General features: G+C 39.2%; 1 protein-coding gene across 4 annotated transcripts in view; it reads left to right on the top strand.

Annotated features, from left to right (window-relative positions):
* LOC122806803 (protein SSUH2 homolog) overlaps nt 1-17,227 on the top strand; it is a 621,468-nt gene that overhangs the window by 360,560 nt on the left and 243,681 nt on the right. For all 4 annotated transcript variants that reach the window (XM_044077526.1, XM_044077524.1, XM_044077525.1 and 1 more), the window contains exon 4: nt 6,721-6,799. In XM_044077526.1, the coding sequence (XP_043933461.1) occupies nt 6,721-6,799 (79 nt within the window). The remainder of the gene's footprint in view (nt 1-6,720; nt 6,800-17,227) is intronic.

Below are 17,227 nucleotides of genomic sequence, written 5' to 3'. Positions count from 1 at the left end.
ATTTGGTTTCATTCCTTTCAGTATTGTTGGTGATATCCCCTAGTTTCATCCCTTTAGGTGTAACTTCAGTAGCCTTAAACTTAAAAAAATGTCCTGGAAGTTGAGAAATATGACAAGCAAGGGCATTCTTAAGGTCCTTATTATGAATATCTCTCAGATGCCTAAGTATTCTATTTTTAAAGATTTGATCTGTTTTGCCTACATAATAGGTAGTGCAGCTTTGACAAGTAGCGAGGTACACCAAGTGCTGCGTATTACAGTCAGCTTTACACGAAAAGGTGTATTCCAGTCCACTGATGGGATGTTTAAAAGTGTTAAGTACATCTATAGTTCTGCAAGCAGAGCATCTGCCACATCGGAGGGTGCCTTGTTTGCTCCAGTTGGAGTTACGATGGAAGCCATCCTTCTGGCAGAGTAGACGCTTCCAGTTCTTCTTGTTTTTAAAGACAAACTTCGGATGCTCACCAACAATTTCACAAAGTTTACTATCCTCGGTTAGGATCGGCCAGAATGTTTTTATCACTTCACAAATCTGACGATTATCATTGGTGTAAGTCAAAATAAACTTGACACAGTCATTATGTTGATACTGTCTGTCTCTCACATAAGAGTTTTCCTTTTGTAGCTGCTTGTTAACATATGGTAAGCCTTTAGTCTATCTGAGATTTTGTAGTTCCTCTTAGCTCACATCAATATCAAGGGTCAAATAGCCTCTCTCCTTTAAGTTTTTTGTAAAAAGTGTCTCTCCTTGTCAAAATCTGATTCCTTGGTACAAAGTCGTGAGATCCTGGTCATCTCATTCTTCATAATGTTCCTGGAGATGTGTCTGGGGTGTAGACTACTTTTGTGTAAATGATTTTTCCACGTGTCCTTCCTGAAGGTAGAGGTGCCAACCTGTTTATGTTCATCCAAGAACACTTTCACATCCAAAAAAAATCAATTTTGGAGCGGGAACGCTGGACAGTAAATTTTAAGAAGGTAGTGGTTTTATTCAGATAGGTGACAAATTTCTTCAGCTCATTCTCATCCCCTTTGCATAAAAGAAAGACATCATCCACAAAACGTCCATAAAAGACCACGTTGTTGGACCAAGTATTGATGGTATTAAAAATATGTGTTCTCTCCCAAACAGTTAAAACAAGATTTGAGTAACTGTTGGCACAGGGTGTGCCCATGGCCACACCCCAGTGTTGCCAATAATAATCTCCATAGAAAAAGATATTGCTTTCCAGGATCATCTCAAGTAGTGTACAAATGAGGTCTAAATTCAGATTATGTGGAACTGTAGAACCTAAGGCTCTGATGGACTTGATTCCATAATCATTAGGAATGGAAGTAAAACGACTACAAATGTCCATAGTCACAAGCAAAATGTTGGACAGGTCTTCTGCAGTATTCATAAACATATTCACCTGTGTCAAAAACATACCAGTGTCTCTTAAGAGTGGTTGGAATAGCCGCTAGTAGTCTTTAACTCTTTCTCCACAAAAATGGAAAGTGGCTCCATCACCCATCCACGTCCTGAAACAATGGGTCTGAGTGGTGGGTCTGTGATACTTTTGTGAATCTTGGGAAGGCCACTTATAGAGGGAATGGATGGATAAGATGCATCAAAAAACTCATAAAGGTCCTGGCTTATGCGTCTTTGCACCAGCATTTCATGTAGATCTTTCTTACTTTGGTTATTTTTCGGTCCAAAAAAACTTGGTGATCTTTTCATACATTTTCTCCTCAGACAGCATCATATTCATTGAGTCTTTGTACCATTTTGAATCAAGAATAACTATGGCACCACTTTTATCTGAGGGCTTGATCACAATCTCTGGGTTTCTCTGAAGTTCAACCAGTGACTTTCTCTCTCCACTGGTTATAGTGTAGAAATGAGCTGTTCCTAGACCACTTTGTCTAATTTGTTCCACTTCTTTCTCACATAACTTGATAAAGAGATCCACTGTAGGATGGTTGACAGGAACAAAGGTACTGGATTTCTTTAAAATGGTTTGTGGTTGATTATTCTGATGACCAAAAATATTCTTCAGTGATACATTTCTACCAAAATATTTTGCTTCCAGAACAAACTCACTCAAATCAGAACCCAAGGAAGGAATAAAAGTTAAACCTTTATTAAGCAGGTTCAGTTGGTCTTTACTTAATGCAAAATTAGACAAATTCACTACCAAATCAGTCCTGGTTACTGGATTGATTTCTTTTTCTTCCTGTCCTGACTGTTGGACCTGGTATTCCATTTCTAGGTTTGTTTAAAAAAAAAACTGTAAATTGTGAACAATGTGACGCTCCTTGTTTGGGTCTAGTGTCTGTTGGGCAGACAAGTTGTCTCTCCTCATCAGCTGTGAGATCAGATGAAAACATGAAATGAACACTGGTGGTAGACGAAGAGGCTTTGGGTGCCATCACACCATTCGTCTTAGGCAAGGTGGAGAAATTCATATTGATGTGAGATCTATGTGTAGGAGATGACAAGGCAGGTAATCTAGATAACTGTTGACTCTTAAAATGGGCTGGTCTGTCTTCCCTGGGCCATTCAAAAATCCTTCCTTGCTTAAAATCAGAAATATCCCTAGAGAGTTTATGAATTTTTTGATCTTTTAATTTATTGTCATAAGAATTTACGATCTGAAGGAGGTATTTCCGAAAGCGCTTATCATTTGAGAGGGATTTTATTTTTGTCTTAAACGTTTTAGGTCTCAAGTTTTCAGTAAAAGATTTGTGTTCAGCATTTTTGTTGGATTTTAACAGGTTTGCCAGTCATCTGTGGTGGTGTCACTGCTTTTCTGTTTGGATCTTGTACTTTTAGGACTTGTGCAGTCTCTCTCTTAGCTGTGTAGTGGTGTTCATTTTCATTAAGTGGCCTTATAAATATCTGATATGCCCTTTCCTGTAAGCAATGCATTTTCTGTATTATATCTTGGGTCTTAGTCATATAAAGGCAATACTTCACTAGTTTAACCATTGATATGGGCTCTCACTTTCAATTCTTGTTTGTTTATATCCATTCCTTGAATTTGGGTTAATGGAGAACATATGCAGAAGTCACAAATGGTGACTTAATCTTCACTGTGCAGACTTTGGTTAATCCCATATATGGTGTCATTGGGTCACTGTCTTCTTCTCCAGCACAGTTGATATATTTTAATCCACCATGGATAGTGATGTGGTAGGAACACTCAGTTACACCTTTTGCTGTGGATCTTTCTATACTGCTGGTTATTCTATAACCCAATCTCACTGGGAAATCCACATCCCGCCCACCCCAAAACAAAAACATATACAAGAAGAACTCCTCTCAGCAAACTTCACACTCAACCTTCACCATAGGACCTACGATTTACAGTGATTAACTGTGGGCTAGGGTGGCAGAACCTCCCTCCTGAAAGTAGTGTGCTGTACTGTCATGTGCACTGCTTCACATTACATCACTACTGCACCAAAGGGAGATGGGCAGACGTCTCACAGTCTGTATTCATGAGGAGTTTGCAGTGACAGCAGTTCTGACATTAGGTGGCACTCCCTACATTGTACGACAACATAAGTGAATATGAAGAGGGTAGTCATTACAGTCATGCCTTTCCAAACATGGTTATCTAAAAGACCTTTCTGTTAAAACACACAGTGAAGTAGGAGACACTAGAAATGCTGCTGTCTCTTTTTCTTTAGGAAAGGAGGGAGGTGGCTTTACTACATATTGCTGCATTTTGATACATGCTTGTCTGAGATATTTTCAGATCAGAGAAAGGAAAATACTTTGCTTTCTTCTAAATTTGGAGTATGAAGACTGTTTTCAGTGAAACAGAACTTTGGAAGGTTGTTTTTATTTATTTATTTGTTCATTTGTTTGAATTTATATTTGTTACCTGGATAGTTCACTGATCCACTTGGACTTTTTCAGACTCAGCCCAGGAGCAATGTCTGGTTAAGTGACATGCCCAAACTCGCACAACAAGCAAATGGTGGCTGAGGGAATCAAACACTAGACCATTAGAGGCATATTATGTGAAGTTTACTGTGAAAGCTCTATTTAACCTGGTTGGTTTTTTTTTTTTTTTGTTAGCAGCAGCACCAAGTACTGGGCACAGGAGTTATCCTTTTTCTTTCTCTTTCCAATGTTCCTATCCAAGATGATTTGGAAAACCCGTCCCTTATATTAACAATCCCCCAATCCAGCAGGTGTCAATATTATCAGAATTCAGATCCATGTGTTGCTTCTTAAGATGTTCTGTCTTCACAGATGCCATTTTGCTTCTGATATGCTGGATTGTTGGACTACCACTGCAGTGACTATTCTGCGATGCTGTAAATTTAGTCTGCATATATCAGGTTTTTCTACAAGCCCTTAGGTTTATTCTGTTATTATTTTGGCTGCCACGAAGAAAGAAAGAATTGCAAACTAACCAGGTACTTTACTATCAGGTCAGGAATTCATGATGTGTGTAACAGTTTATTTTTATGGTGGTGTGTTTTGTAAACTCTCACAAACCTCAGCATGTATAGTACCATTTTTGGATTAGACGATGGACAAGGTTTGTTTACTTTACAAACTAAATGGTATGCTGTGAACAGCAAATCTGTTTGGCATAGCCTCCATTGTTTGATTTGCAGATCATCTAATTTGTATACAAGACCACTAGCAAACCAGCTATTGCACAGAAATGGATGCTAGGCATCTGTAGCTTACTAGTTCTCCTGGCTTTGACTAACAAGGTTTGCTGTTGAATTTAGAATCAGGAAGACTTCAATGCCTCAAACACTTACAACGTTACTAAATGGGGCAGCTGCTTTCTGACCACAAGGTTAACAAAATGTAATTCTTAAGAGCATGGTAGACTGGCATTATGTCATTGACTTTTCTTATTAGGACTCCAGCACAGTGACAGATACAGATGTATACTTGCAAGTATGCAAATGTAGCATATCTGTCTTTTGCTGACTATCCCCAAGGAAAGTACACAGGGCCTCTCACTGCATGTCCTAATTCCTGACTTAGATAGGTGTCCGTATAAACCATAAACTGTGGATAGGATAACATATCTCTTCAGAGAGGCCTGTGCTGAAGCTGATTTAATGATTTACCTGCTGAAGTTTGGCACAGGTTGTACTGTAAATTTTACAATTTTCATCCACAATTTTGCATTTTGGAACAGTAAGGAGCAATTTAGTCATCACAGAAGGAAGACAGTCAGCTAGTATTTGTTTTTCCTGGTTTCCAGCTTGACTTGCAGGACATTCCTTCTAACTGGTGCTGGGTGCATTCATTGTATTGTTTTGTGTCATGCCGCTGCGATTTTTTACTACCCCTGCTACTCAGGGAGCTGGGATGTATTCCATAAATATGCAACATACTGATTTTACATTCAGATATATTTGGAGAAACACCGCAGACTGTTGCCCTTCCAAGTAGGTGACTCACTCTCCCCTGTCAGGGTCCTATATTAGGTCTTTCTTCACTGTCTGGAACATTCACAGAATAATGTTCTTTGTCACCATTGTACATACTAGTTTAGTACCAGCTGTTTGCATTTTCTCTCTCCTTGGATAACTATTTACCAGTGTGTAGCATCCTGTGAGCAGCTGAACACCCAGTTTTAGGGACGTACTTTTTTATATAGGATCGACACGTCTATTTTATAGGACGTAAACAGAGCATGAGCAGTATAAGTAAAATAAACAGTGCTGGATAGAGAGAAAGTCCCAACCTTAACTGTAGGTGGGGGGAGATATCCCCAAGAGCAATAATAGTATGGTACAGTAACTTCATGTTAGTGACCTTTCTAACTTGTGTCCCTCTAGACATCCTGGCGGGGTGACTTTCTTTACAAGTAGCAGTAAGGTGACCTCATGCCCTCTGATATATGAATGCTTTCTAGACCTCACTGGAAGATTGTGTAGTTAATCTCCATTCATCTTATGACTATCCTACTACAATGTTCCTTCCAGCCAGACATCTACAGCCATGGTGAGACCTTTCACATGTTAGTGTAAAAACATTTTTCAAAAATTGTTATTTTTTATGATTATGTCTTTGGTAAATTAGAAGGTTGGTACAGCTCTTTCCATATTGTTCTGCTTTTTCAAATTTATCTTTTTTTAATCCTTTTGTTGACCAGAACAGTCCCACTAGGCTAGCAGCCTGTTTTTCGAGTTGATCTGAGGTATTGTTTATACTCCCAGGAGAAATTTGGCCAGGAAATTCTGGAACTTCCTCTACTCTTTTTGATGGATGCCATGGGATGTTTTACATCCACCTGAGCTACCAGCAACTAAAGCAGATGGGACTTCAGAAGAACAACACACTCAGAAGTGAAGCACCCCCATAATGCAATCTAGACACCTGGAGTGTGAAAAGGACCCATAGCCATCTGGTCTTCCACCACCAATAACAAGAATACATGGAAAATGCTGGTGTCTCTAAACAATATGTCATCAGTAGTTATTATCAGCAAATATTGTGCTTTTGTAATCCTTTCAGATTTGCTAAGGTTAATTTTGTAATTTTGATCAAGCACCATATTGTTCTGTTGTAAAATAAACCAGGACTTTCAATCTGGATCACCTAAAATGCAATAAGCAGAAAAACATAGTGATGTTGTGCTTGTTTTGTCCAGACTGAGGTTCCAGTAGTGATTTTGTTTTACCTCTCTATATATCTAGCTCTGTATTATTTATTTATTTAATTACTATTATTATTTTTTTTTTTGTATACAGGAGGAGGATATGTGCCTCCCCCACCAACTGTGTTTCCTGGTCCTGAAAATGATCTACGACCCCAGCCAGCTCAGTGGAAGTAAGGTTCTGCATTTAACTATCCATCTATCTGTATGCCTGGTTAATTTGTTCTTACCTCAAGGGTATTTGCTGATAATGGTTCTCATGTTGTACAAGTTGTATATTTCCTCTGCAAAGTAGACCTGGAATTTTCATGGTATTAGTTTTATATATAATTGTATATTTTTTCCATTACAGATCATAGTTTTACTTTGTAGTGCTGGGTAGATGATAATCACATTTAACTGTTTTACTACTATATTTATCTATCTATCTATCTATATATATATATATATATATATATATATATATATCTATATACATATGTATATTTATCTGTATATATATATATATATATGTGTGTGTATATATATATATATATATATATGTATGTATATATATATATATATATAAATGTATATATATATATATATATATATATATATATATATATATATATGTATTTATATATATATATAAATATATATATATATATATATATATATATATATATATATATATGTATGCATATATAGGATTGCTATCATTTTCCCGATCACACTTCATGCAATTCACATTAGTGCAAATCTACTGATTTGGTAGAATCGGAAGAGCGAATGCCAAAATGTAGAAATTTACAACAGCAAATGTAATACAGCATTCACTGTTGTGAATTTCTACATTTTGATGCCGATCGCGCTAGAGTGGAGATCGGGAAATGTACACTTTCCCTCACTATAGTGTGATCCCAGAGTTTGTATATCTAAGTAACAGGGGGTGTGGGGGTCGCAGGGGTGCTTGCCCCCCTGTAAAAACATTGTGTTATTGTTGACCGGAAGTGTAGTATTTTCTGTAAAGTCAACATTTCTGAGATCTTGACTTTACCGAAAATACTTCCTTCTACATTTTTTAGTTAGTTGTTCTGATTCCAGATATTATTTTTCAGAAATCTGAACACTTGCAGAATGTTGGTTTGAGGAAGTGATACTAAAGCTATATATATATATATATATATATATATATATATATATGTATAGTATATTTAGAATGGTACAGGTTTTGGTATACAGAAAAATAGTAGTTTGTTTTCAGGAAAAACTTCTTTTACTCACCCCAGTTCAATAGATAATCTAACCTTCAAAATTTCTGGAATACTCTAAACAAAATTTGCATCCTAGAAACCCTTCCACTCCTACCCATTTCCATAATAATACCCCACTAGAAACTGCCACCCTTTTCAACAATTACTTCATAGAAACTTTCCAAAATCGCACTCACACCAACCATAATGCTGTCCTCCCTCCTACCTCTTCTAATCACACCAACCACAGCTCTTTCCCCCTTCACACCCCCCTCCCACCTCTTCTAACTCACACTATAGAAACCCTTTTTCCATTAAACCAATCTCTACTCCTTACATCAAATCTCTCTTGCACAAATGTAAACCCTGCTCTCACTCCACTGATAATCTTCCTCCTATCTTCCTCAAACTAGCCACTGAGTCCATAGTCTGCCTTGTTTCTCTGCTAATCAATAGATCTATTCAAGAAGCCCCATTCTGAGACATCTGTAAATCCTTTTACAGTGCTCAACTGCAAAAAGGTGGTAACTCTACTGACCCATCTCTCTATAGATCCATAGCTATACTCCCCTCTGTCAAAAATACTTGAAAGATGCATACATAATCAGTTACTGCACTTTCTTCTCCAAGAACACCTTCTTACTCCCACCCAACATGGCTTCAGGCCAAATCACAATACTACCACTGCACTGTTATCTTTTAGTCACACCGTAGCCGAAGCCAGAGACAATAACCACCGTGTATCCTGTCTTTTCCTAGACCTCTCCAAAACCTTTGACACTGTATCACACTCTCTACGTCTTTCTAAACTATCTGATCTCACTCTCTCCAGGCCCTCACTTGATTGGTTCACAGGTTACCTCTCTAATAGGCAAAAATCAGTAAGGTGGCTCTCATCCTGTTAATCCTTCCTACCCATCAAATCTGGAGTCTCCCAGGGCTCCTTCCTGGGCCCATTTCTGTTCAGTATTTTCAACAATGATCTTCATACCTCTTGCAACCAATCCTCCCTCATTCAATATGCAGACAGTTCTGTGCTCATCTCCATCTCCAACAATATCTCTCATCTACATGCTCTCACCTAAGACTCTTTAATGTTTGTAGTAAAGTGACTCTCTGACAATCAGCTCATCCTAAATAAAAAAAAAAAAAAACTAAACTTCCGCTATGTCTTCCTCAACCTCTATCCAACCATAAATTAACCTTTGTCATCACATCCGTTGACAAGACCAATATTACAGCTGAACCCCATACTAAACTTCCAGGAACCGTTATCAATGATGAACTAAAATTTAACCTGCATATGCAACAGAGTATCAAAAAAGCATCAAAAATTGGGATTACTGTAAGAAAATTCTTGCCAATGACACTAAACTCTAACTGGCACAGACACTCTTCCTTCCCTCCCCCCAGCAGCCCCAATCTTTACCAACTTACAATCTACACTTTTATCTAATCTAGAACAAACTTACCACAAAATAGCCAGATTTTCTACCAACTCACCTTATAACTCTCACCACTGTCTCACTCTCATCTCACTAAAATGGCTAGAATTCCCCCAACAACTTCAACTGTCATAATTTCATATCAAACATTCTGTACTACACAAACCTACTTCCTGCTCTTCTCTCTCTTCCCTTGTATTCTTCTTCACCCCCAACTGTCCTCTCCATACCTCTGATCAACAACTCCTAGACATCTATAAACCTAATAAAAACATTGGAAAACTATTCTACAAATACTCTGTAGCCCAAACCTGGAACAAACTCCCCTCATACATAAGATCCATCACCCCACTCCTCACACTTTATAAAGGAGCTAAAACAACTCATACTTAACAGTTGCCCCTATTACAACCCTACCTAATGCCCCACACATCCTTTGTCCCCAGGAAGTACCAGTATCCTCCATTTTTTTTAAGTTACACAAACAGGGCTACTGTATTCAATTCTAGAGATGTATATGCTAATCTCTTCTCTTACTGTCATCTCTTTACAATAATATTTGCTCTACTTTAATATCTTCTCATAAAACACTTCATAAACTCCAATACATTTAAAAAGTGTACACACCCCTGTTAAAATGCCAAGTTTTTGTGATATAAAAAAAAATGAGACCACAATAAATCATTTCAAAACTTTTCCCACCTTTAATGTGACCTATAACCCGTACAAGTCAATTGAAAAAGAAACAAATCTGTTCAGGGGGAAAAATATAAAAAATAAAAAAACATACAATTAAGCTGGTTGCATAAGTGTGCACACCCTTAAACTAATACTTTGGTGAAGCACCTTTTGATTTAATAGGTTCATAGGTTGGTACTAGGCTATCAGCCCTAGGGCCTATACAAGCCTAGCCATAACAATTCCCTGGCTATTTCTTCCCACACTATTTACTTCCCTGGATCCCTGTCTAGCAGGGTGATGGACGTGATCCCTGGGGTGAATTTCCTTTCTCCCATCCAATCATCAAGGTTCCTTTTGAAGATGGCCAAAGAGGTGCTCTGCTTGACATGTATGGGCAGTCTATTCAAGAGTCTGGGGAGTCTCTGGGTCAGGAACCTATCCCTCCAGCATGTTTTGTTTATTGTAATGACAAGGTTTCGATCCCTGGAGCATGTGGCTCTGAGGGATTGGGATTTCTTTGTGTAGCATGTCCAACAGCAGTGGGTTTGACATGGCCTTGTATGTTAAGCAGAGATCGACTCGGAGTTCACAATATGTGACAAAGTATAGCTGGAGTTTTTTAAGGCGGTCAGCATACGGCATCTGCTTTAGGCCTTTGATTCTTTTAGTGAGGTATTTCTGTGACCTTTCCAGTTGTTGTAGATGTCTTGAGAGGTACATACCAAATGGGGCGTTGCATTCTGTAATGGGTCTAATGAGGGATGAGTACAGTGGGACAATGACCTCCTTTTTTCTGGATGAAAAGCCCTTAGTGATGAGGTGTGCCACATAGAAGGATTTCCTGACTGTTGTGTCAATGTGGTTATTGAAGGTGAGACCACTGTCCACCTGTGTCCCTAAGTATCTTATCACACTTTCAGTGTTTAGTGTACTGCCACCTATGTGGTAATTCATGGGTACATTTTTTCCCAAAGACTGTACATTTCTTGGCATTGAGCTTGAGCCCATGTCTCTGGCACCAAGCATCTGTTTCTGTAAGGCCCTTTTGTAGAGTATCTACATCATTTGGGGAATCAATAGTGGCTCCCAGTTTGCAGTCATCTGTGAACTTTGTTAGCCAGAGTCCCTTATTATTGGCCTGTACTTCAGAGAAGTAGATGCCAAACAAGAGAGGTCCCAGGACTGAACCCTGAGGTACCCCACTTGTCACTTGTCTGGAGCTGGATTTGGAGTCAGCTACTGTTACAGTGTGGGTTCTGTCAGTAAGCCAGTTGGCAACCCATTGAGTGATGTCTTTACTGACTTCATAAACACAAACCGCAATAAATAATATTCTTCTTTCTTGCACTTTTATTGACCTGTCTTTGATAACAAACTCTCCTCTCTCTCCCACTTTCTCTTGGTGTCCCACAAAGGCTCTATTCTTGGACCTCTCCCTTCTTTATTTTTTATAACCTACAAGCAAGCATTCCCCTACATACATGCATAGAATGATGCACTGACTCCACACTCTTTCAAACTATTACTCAAAATGTATTCCACACAGTAGAAGCATGGTTCTAAAACGTGCCCCTTTTTTAATGCTAAAAAAAAAAAACTCCTCCTCTTTTTTAAACTACTAGGTCCCCACATTTAGATTCTATCTCTCATCTTAATGGGGCACCCCTCATATCAGCTGACTCCTACCAAACTGCTAGGTGTGTCATGATTGACACAACCTTACCTATGATTGTCACATCAATAATACCATTAAAACTGTAAAAACAAAAAATTGCTCTCCCTACAGAATTAGAACATTCTTAACCCCGACAGCCAAAGCTACTCTGCCCCTCTCACCTTATTTCAACTCTCCTCTCTGCCTCTCACTTTACACTAACCTGAAGAAAAATCTAACTAAACTACTGGCTACACTATAATAGTATCAGAACTCACCACTGTCTGAACCTTCAGCAACTTCTCACTGGGGAATTAGAAAATATGTTGCTTCTTTCCCACTTTCCCTTTGTCCAAACTTTCTATCAACCTAATAACACTCCTGCACTTTCCCAAACTTTTTACCCCTCCTAACCTGAACTCTCTTGCTCTAGCCTCTAGCTAGTAACTTTAACTTTAACAACAACAACCAACCTGACTCACTCCTTCTCTAACCATTGGTTGGTAAACACTGGACAACTTCCCTCTGACTTCTACTTCTATTCCAACTCCTGTTCTGTTCAACAAAAAACTAGACTTACCTTTAAAAATCACTGGTGCTGCAGTAGCCCAGTAACACCCCTAAATCCACAATTTTTCCTCCTTCTCTCCCTCTCCTCTTCCCTTCTTTTTCTTTTATTTTAGCTTTACTACCACACTTTTTTTATTTATAAGAGCTACCTCTCTAGTATCCTTCTCCTCCTTTAGGTTCATTTTTTTTACTTACAGTATAAATTTCAACTGATTACTTTTTCTTTTTTTTTTTTTAATATTTTTTCTCTTTTTTTCTTTTTTTTTTTGTAAAATAAAAATAATGTGAAATAAGTTTTTGTTTTTTTTTTTTTTGTGTGATGTTATGTGAATGTTGAATCCTATGATGTTATCCTGTATATTTGTCTATTTCCCACCTCCTTTTTTTTTCAGCTCATTTTTTACTATGTAACTGTGTTTATCTTATCTCTATGGTGCCTTTCTCCCGGCCTAAAAAAAATGGAATATATCCAGTTAGAGTTAGCCGTTAAACAAAATAAAAATAAATAAAATAAAAATAAATGTAGGGATTAATGCGCAGCTTAGTAAGTTTATCTATGATTCCAGAGTGGGGGATGGTGTCAAAGGCCATGGCAAGGTCCAGATAGGCTGTGTGGACTGCCTTACCCTCGTCCATGGCTCTGGAGACTGATTCAAAGAAGTCAATCAGGTTCAGGAGACAAGATTGCTCCTTCACGAACCCAAACTGGGTGGGGTCCAATGTTTTAAGGTTGCCAATATCTTTGTAAGTTCTATGATAATACGTTCCATGGCCTTGCAGATCAGGCTCATCCGACTGATGGGGCGGTAGTTCGCAGGATCCAAGGTGAATCCCCCCTTGTGGAGTGGGATAACTGTAGCTATGCGCCACTCAGTGGGCATGAAGCCTGAGGTGAGGGTATGATTAAACGTGACACTTAGGCGAGGTGCCAGTTCATTTTCTAGTTCATGTAGTACACAGCCCGGGATGTCGTCTGGTCCCATGGATGCTGTATTCTTAGCTTTGGAGAGTGCTTTTTTTTCCCCGTGTGGCTGTTATTACCAGAATTTGACAATCTTCCGATATTGAGATGGGCCATTTAGGGGGTGAGAGGGGGGGTGAAGTTGGCACTGAATCGATCTGTTAGGATATTGGCAATATCCTTGGGATCAGTATATTGAATGCCATTTTGTTGTAGCTCAGAGCAGATCTGAGCATTGCCATTTAGATTCTTGACATAGTTATAGAATGCCTTGTGGTTGTCTTTGGAATCTTTGGCAGTTTTATTTTCCCAACTAGCTTTGGAGGATTTTATGAGGGATCTCAGCTTCTTACTGAGGCTGGTAAGGGAGTTTTTTGCATCCTGGGATTTTTCTCTTTTCTGCAACAGTTTCTTCCTTTTGTTGTAAAGTTTGTTTATGGCAAGGGACCACCAGATTGGCTTGCTTTTTTTGGAGGAGAGCATCTTGGTTCTATTTGGGATGGCACAATTCATGCATGAGTGGATGTGCTTGTACAGTGCCTTAGTGTAGGACTCAGCAGTCGAACTTCAGTTCCCGTCTGCATGGGTGTCATGAAGTGTGTAATTTCTGACTTGAGTAGCATGAAGTTGGCTTTGGAGAAGTTTTTTATGGAGGTTTCCTTACTTGGGGGGTGGGGGTGGGATGTGGTTGTTAAGGGTGATTAGCTTATGGGGCTGATCTGACCAACGAGGGGGTGACCATAGGTGTGGAGCATCGATTTCCCATGTTGGTAATGACCAGGTCTAGGATATTGGAGCCCCTGGTGGGACTATAGATTAGTTGATCCAGGGCATTGGAATTTATGAATTCCAAGAACCATTGGGAAAAGGTGTTGGTACACGAGTAGTTTTCCCAGTTGATGACAGGGTAGTTGAAATCACCCAGTATTAGGGTGTTTGGTTGTATATTAATATTTTCCAGTATGTTTAGAAAGGTGTAGTGAGAATCTTGGGGCATGGTGGGAGATCTGTAGCAAGCTACAATTTGAATTGCAGTCTTACCTAGTGTTAGTTGCACCTGGAGAATTTCAGATGGATTGTGTTGGGCAACTAACCTGGTGGTGTGAATATCCTTGTTGAATGTGGACACTCCTCCACCTTTAGTGCTTCGATCCTGGTTTGTTGGCCGAAAAGTGTGATAAGAGTTGTTGCCTGGTATTGCAGGAGTGCTTTCTGGAGCCTTAAACCAGGTCTCAGTTACTGCACAGATATCGATGTTCTCCATTTTGAGGTTTAATAGTACATTAGAAGGGATAGAAGCCATGCTGTGTGGAAGGATATCAGTTTTTCCTAAAAGAGATAGATAAGCAATTGTTTTTTGTATATATTTTTCAAGTATTTTAGAGAGGGGGAATAAGATTGCTATAGTTCTAAAGTTATTAATGTCTGTTGAACTTCCTCTCACATGTAGACAGATAATGTCTGATTTTTTTTTCCAGAGAGAGAGAACTTGGGATTCCTGGACTGACCCATTTATAAGGATTGAGACAGGATAGGCAATGCTTTCGGCTGCTATTTTAAAACATTCTCTTGAAAGGTCGTCAGCTGAAGTAGAGCATGGTTTGAGTTTTTTAAGAATTGTTTTATATAGGATGTGGGCACAGGTTTGAAAGTGAAAGCGGATGTGGTGATACATGGCTGTTGGGCAGGGTTGAAATTGGATGCTAGGGAGTCCTTGGTTAGGCATGGTTATACTGTCTATGAAATAAGAGTTGAATTCTGTTGCACTTTCAAGTGGTGAGTTATTGGGAGAGGAGACGGGGTTGAATTTTTGGCTGGAATGTAAGATTTTTTTAATGGCTGACCAGAAATTTTTAGGGATGTGTCTGCTATTGTGCTGAAAGTTGTTATAGTGCAGCGTTTGTCAACGTTTGTTTACTTTTTAGTACGGTTGTGGAGCAGTCTTTAATTTTTCAAGATATTATGATGTTTTATATTTTTGCCATGATTTCCTGCATTAGCATTCTACTCTTTTTGGATAGCTGAATTACATTACTTATTTTTAGTCTCTTCCTTCTAAGGCTATTTTGGACATTAATTACTAGAGTTGTATTGAATTCATTTACAGCATCGTGTAATGGGAGGATTTTTAGGATATTCTCTTGTTAAAAGATGATAGGGTAGTAATAAATATATGTGGGTTAAACTTGGACAGGTTGTTTGATGTTTTATAAACATGCTGCTGGATATGTGAGGTGTCTGGTTGTATAGCTTGGGAGATGGTTGTTAAGAGAGTCTGACATTGTCCCGTAATGGTGAATTTGCTAGAGTCTGATACTAGGATCTAGTCTAATAATGAATTTGGTGTCTTGCTATAATGTATGTTTGGGGTTATTAATTAGTTGTGTAAAAAACATGCAAATTCATGCTAGATATCAGGGAGTTAGAGGTTATGTCCAACCACTTAATATCTACGTCATCCCATAATATTTTTTCTTGTGGAATTTTTATGAAGATCTAGTGTAGGATATTTTCCAGTGCAGCTGTATTGTTGCCAGGAGGATGGAAAGGACATTAATACATGCTTGTTTGCATCTGTTTGTTTTCAGTAGAGTAGTAAGAACCTCTGTTGAATTGAATTTTGGTATCAGTTTGTTGGAAGAGGAAGTATTGACTCCGATTATTCAGTGCAGATCTTGATGAAGCTTAACATCTACTAATCGGAAAGCTTAACTTGACAAAAGTAAGACGAGGATGCAGTACTTTTCAAAGCTAAAAATCTAGTGTAACAAGATCTCACTTGTTAAATGTTCTACTTGAGATGGCTGCATTTTTCATCAAACTGAATATTTTCTTTCCTGCAGAAACCAAAAACTCTAAAGTTACTCATGGTGAGAGATGACGTCTAAGCTCGTACATTAGGGTGTCACGCTAAAAGAAAATGTCAAGACGAATGGCTTATAGTTCCTTCTTATTCTCATTCATCAACTTTGGAATCTTATTTTGGCACCTTCTTTCTTTTAATACCCCGTAGAACAGCTCCTTGCCCTGTCCCTCTGCTCCCTGGGGAAACCTGTCCTTTTTTAACTTTAAGGTCTGCCCCACATCTGTTTTCACACTTCATGTCTTAGTCATATTTTCATCTGCCAGTCCCGGTCGTCTTTCTTGCCCATTCCCAATAGACATCTTAGTTTTTCTAACATTTCCACTGTATTCTTTCTCTCTCCCACGTCCTGTATAATTTACCTCTCAGGACTCACTTTACTCCATCTCACCATAGCAGACCTAGTTATTCTGTATCATAACTGTTCCCCTACAGGACATGTCGCACTTACACCATATCTTTTTGTTTTGTTTCTACCTTCCTTACCATTCCAGTTATGGTCCTTCAAGGATGCATCTGCAGTCCTAACATATGGGTTGTCCTGCCTGAGGCAGCCCTGCAGTCGGCTGGATTCCAAAGTCTGGGTCTGGCCTCGGCTGATGTCGCACTCCACCCGACGTCATAGCTGCTGTGGTATAAAGGCATCAGCCGACGCCATTTTCCTCGGTCTTTCTTGCCGCGCAGTGCCCGAAGCAGAAGTTGTTCGCAAGTGCCGGTCGGTCAGATCCAGAGATTTCTACTACCGAAGACTTCTAAAAAGCTAAGTACCCCGTTGGGGACTCTTTCTTGCCTCAGCCGATGTCAGACAAAGTAAATAATTGTTTAACTTGTGGGAAACAAATACCTCATAAGGATTTCCACTCTTACTGCCTTCCTTGTTTAGGCCCAGACCACGACGTAGCAGCCTGTTAGCCTGTGCTTCTTCAACCGATGGACGCTTAGGCGCCGGTCAGAGTTTGCTGAACAATTTTTGGTCCCGCTTTGCTTACATTATGCCGCCGGATCCTCCGACTACCCAATTAGTTAAAAACGCAGGAAAAGGACCAACACTCGCGGTCCGCGGTTTCGCTGAAACCACTGCCAGGCCAACCGCGAGTGTCTCGGTTCCGGCTGAAACCGAAAACTCCTCAATCTTCCTTCGCCGAATCCATGGCTACTACTGAGGCTCCAGAGCATACCTGAATCGGCCTCA

This window comes from Protopterus annectens, chromosome 7.part0 (assembly GCF_019279795.1).
Source record: "Protopterus annectens isolate FY-2018-M chromosome 7.part0, PAN1.0, whole genome shotgun sequence".
Taxonomy (NCBI): Eukaryota; Metazoa; Chordata; order Ceratodontiformes; family Protopteridae; genus Protopterus; species Protopterus annectens.
The sequence above is the reverse complement of the archived record's forward strand: the minus strand, read 5'-3'. Positions and strand labels throughout refer to the sequence as shown.